The 2,500-nt window shown below is 43.9% G+C and overlaps 1 protein-coding gene across 1 annotated transcript; it reads left to right on the top strand.

The window, feature by feature from the left end:
* The first annotated feature begins 60 nt into the window (after positions 1-60).
* LOC106356951 lies at positions 61-966 on the top strand. Its single transcript, XM_048772954.1, has 2 exons — positions 61-797; positions 912-966. The coding sequence occupies exons 1-2, from the start codon at positions 61-63 to the stop codon at positions 964-966; spliced, it is 792 nt and encodes a 263-aa protein (XP_048628911.1).
* The last annotated feature ends 1,534 nt before the right edge of the window (positions 967-2,500 follow it).

The raw sequence follows: 2,500 nt of genomic DNA, 5'->3' as shown, positions 1-2,500 counted from the left end.
GATACTATCATCGAGGACAGCAATGAGAATGAAAAGAATAGATACAGGGCCATATGTTATATGCGCCATCATCTCATTGAAGGTCTTAAAGATCAGTACATGACGATTGAGAATCCATTGGACCTTTGGAATGCTTTAAGGCACAGATATGATCACCAAAAGATGGTGTTGCTTCCAAAGGCAAGGCACGATTGGATGCATCTCAGATTCATGGACTTCAAGTCCGTGGATGAGTACAACTCGGCCTTGTTCAAAATCGTCTCAATACTAAGACTGTGTGGTGAAGAAGTATCTGATGTTATGATGCTTGAAAAGACCTATACGACTTTCAATCAGTCGAATTCTGTACTGCAGCAGCAGTATAGAACAAAAGGTTTTGCCACATACACTGATCTGATCTCCTGTCTACTCTTGGCCGAGGCAAATAATGAGCTTCTCATGAAGAACAGTGGAGCTAGACCGGCCGGGACAGCACCATTACCCGAAGCCCATGACATTGAAAAGAAAGATCCCAAGGAAATCTACTATGCCCAAGACAACAGGAAACCATACGGTCATAGCCGTGGTGGGTACAGGGGGCGTAGACGTGACAACCATAATGGTCGAGATAGCTACTCAACCGGCCGTAGGGGAAACCACAATAACCGTGGTCGTGGTTCCAATTACGGTCGGGGCCGAGGGAGTTATGGCCGTGGACGAGGTGGTATATCCAAACCATCTTACACGTCCAAGTCCTTATGTCACAGATGCGGGATGGACAATCATTGGGCCAAGAACTGCAGAACTCCAAAGCACTTGTGCGAACTCTATCAAGAGAGTATCAAGAACAAGAACCCGGAGGCAAACATGATCCAAGAAAACGGTCATGATGACAAAGGATATGGGTATGATGCTGATGATGAATCCGACAGAGACAACAAGGATGATCAAATGGATTTTGAAACTTCTGATTGTCTAAAGGACTAGTTTTTCGAATCACATTGTCTTATTGCTTTATGTCTTTGATTTGGTGTTTTTATTTTATGAAATGACATTTATAATAAAAGTTTTACAAAGTCTCTAAAGTCTAGTAAATTTTACTTATAGAAATGAGTGATGAGATGAGTATACTTGTGGTGGATAGTGGCACAAGTCATACGATCCTTAGAGACAAAAGGTATTTCATGAATCTCACAATGCAAAGTGCAAAGGTACAAACCATTGCGGGTGAGGCCAGCCTGATTGAAGGTCACGGCCAGGCCTATGTGATGATGCCCAAAGGCACTCACCTAGAGATCAAAACCGCCTTGTATTCCCCAAGCTCTAGAAGAAGCTTATTGAGTTTCAAGGACATAAGGTTGAACGGTTTTCACCTTGAAACATGGGAAGAAGGAAACAAAGAATTCCTTAACATAACTTTGATCACCAAAGGCAATAAAAAGATCCTAGAGACCATGCCCGCAATGTCCACTGGTCTTTACTATGCAAGGATCAGTATGGTCGAGGCAAATACCTCAGAGCTATTCACTTTATGGCATAACCGGCTTGGCCATCCCGGAACAGGAATGATGCGAAAACTAATGATGAATTCATTAGGGCACACGTTTAAAGGAGTGATCCCACGAAATCTCACATGTGCTGCATGTGCACAAGGGAAACTCATAACTAGGCCATCACCAGCCAAGGTTAATAAAGAAACCTTGAACTTTCTGGAAAGGATCCAAGGGGACATATGCGGACCAATACACCCACCGTGTGGGACGTTTAGATATTTCATGGTCCTCATTGATGCATCGACCAGATGGTCGCATGTATGTCTGTTGTCCACTCGGAACCTAGCCTTTGCACGGCTGCTTGCTCAGATGATAAGGCTGAGAGCACATTTTCCAGACTTTCCACTCAAGACTATACGTCTAGACAATGCTGGTGAGTTCACGTCCCAGGCGTTTAATGAATACTGTATGTCCATGGGGGTAAAAGTAGAACACTCCGTGGCACATGTCCATACACAGAACGGCTTGGCCGAATCTTTCATTAAACGTATCCAGCTGATAGCCCGTCCATTACTTATGAAGTCTAAACTTCCGGTATCAGCATGGGGACATGCGGTTTTACATGCTACGGAACTGATTCGCATCAGGCCATCTAGTGAGCATAGATATTCACCATCCCAATTACTTACGGGTCATGAGCCAGACGTGTCCCACATCAAAACATTTGGATGTGCCGTCTACGTTCCAATTGCTCCACCACAGAGAACTAAGATGGGACCGCAGAGGAGGATGGGAATATACGTAGGATATGAATCCCCAAGTATTATAAAGTATCTTGAGCCAACAACCGGTGATTTGTTTAAGGCCAGATACGAAGACTCACAGTTTGATGAGTCCACATATCCGTCCTTAGGGGGAGATAACAGCCGGTTGATAACAAAAGAAATAGAATGGTTTAGACCATCGACATCTTGGCAAGATCCTCGGACTAAAGATTGTGATTTAGAAGTCCAGAAGATAATACATCT

The sequence above is a fragment of the Brassica napus genome, unplaced genomic scaffold, assembly GCF_020379485.1.
Source record: "Brassica napus cultivar Da-Ae unplaced genomic scaffold, Da-Ae ScsIHWf_2064;HRSCAF=2715, whole genome shotgun sequence".
Lineage (NCBI taxonomy): Eukaryota > Viridiplantae > Streptophyta > Magnoliopsida > Brassicales > Brassicaceae > Brassica > Brassica napus.
The sequence above is the reverse complement of the archived record's forward strand: the minus strand, read 5'-3'. Positions and strand labels throughout refer to the sequence as shown.

What these genes read in the sequence shown, in the direction of transcription:
- LOC106356951 (XM_048772954.1), top strand. Translation starts at nt 61, where the DNA reads ATGCGCCATCATCTCATTGAAGGTCTTAAAGATCAGTACATGACGATT. An exon ending in TGCAGAACTCCAAAGCACTT is followed by an intron (nt 798 to 911) that starts GTGCGAACTCTA and finishes TGAATCCGACAG; the next exon opens with AGACAACAAGGATGATCAAA.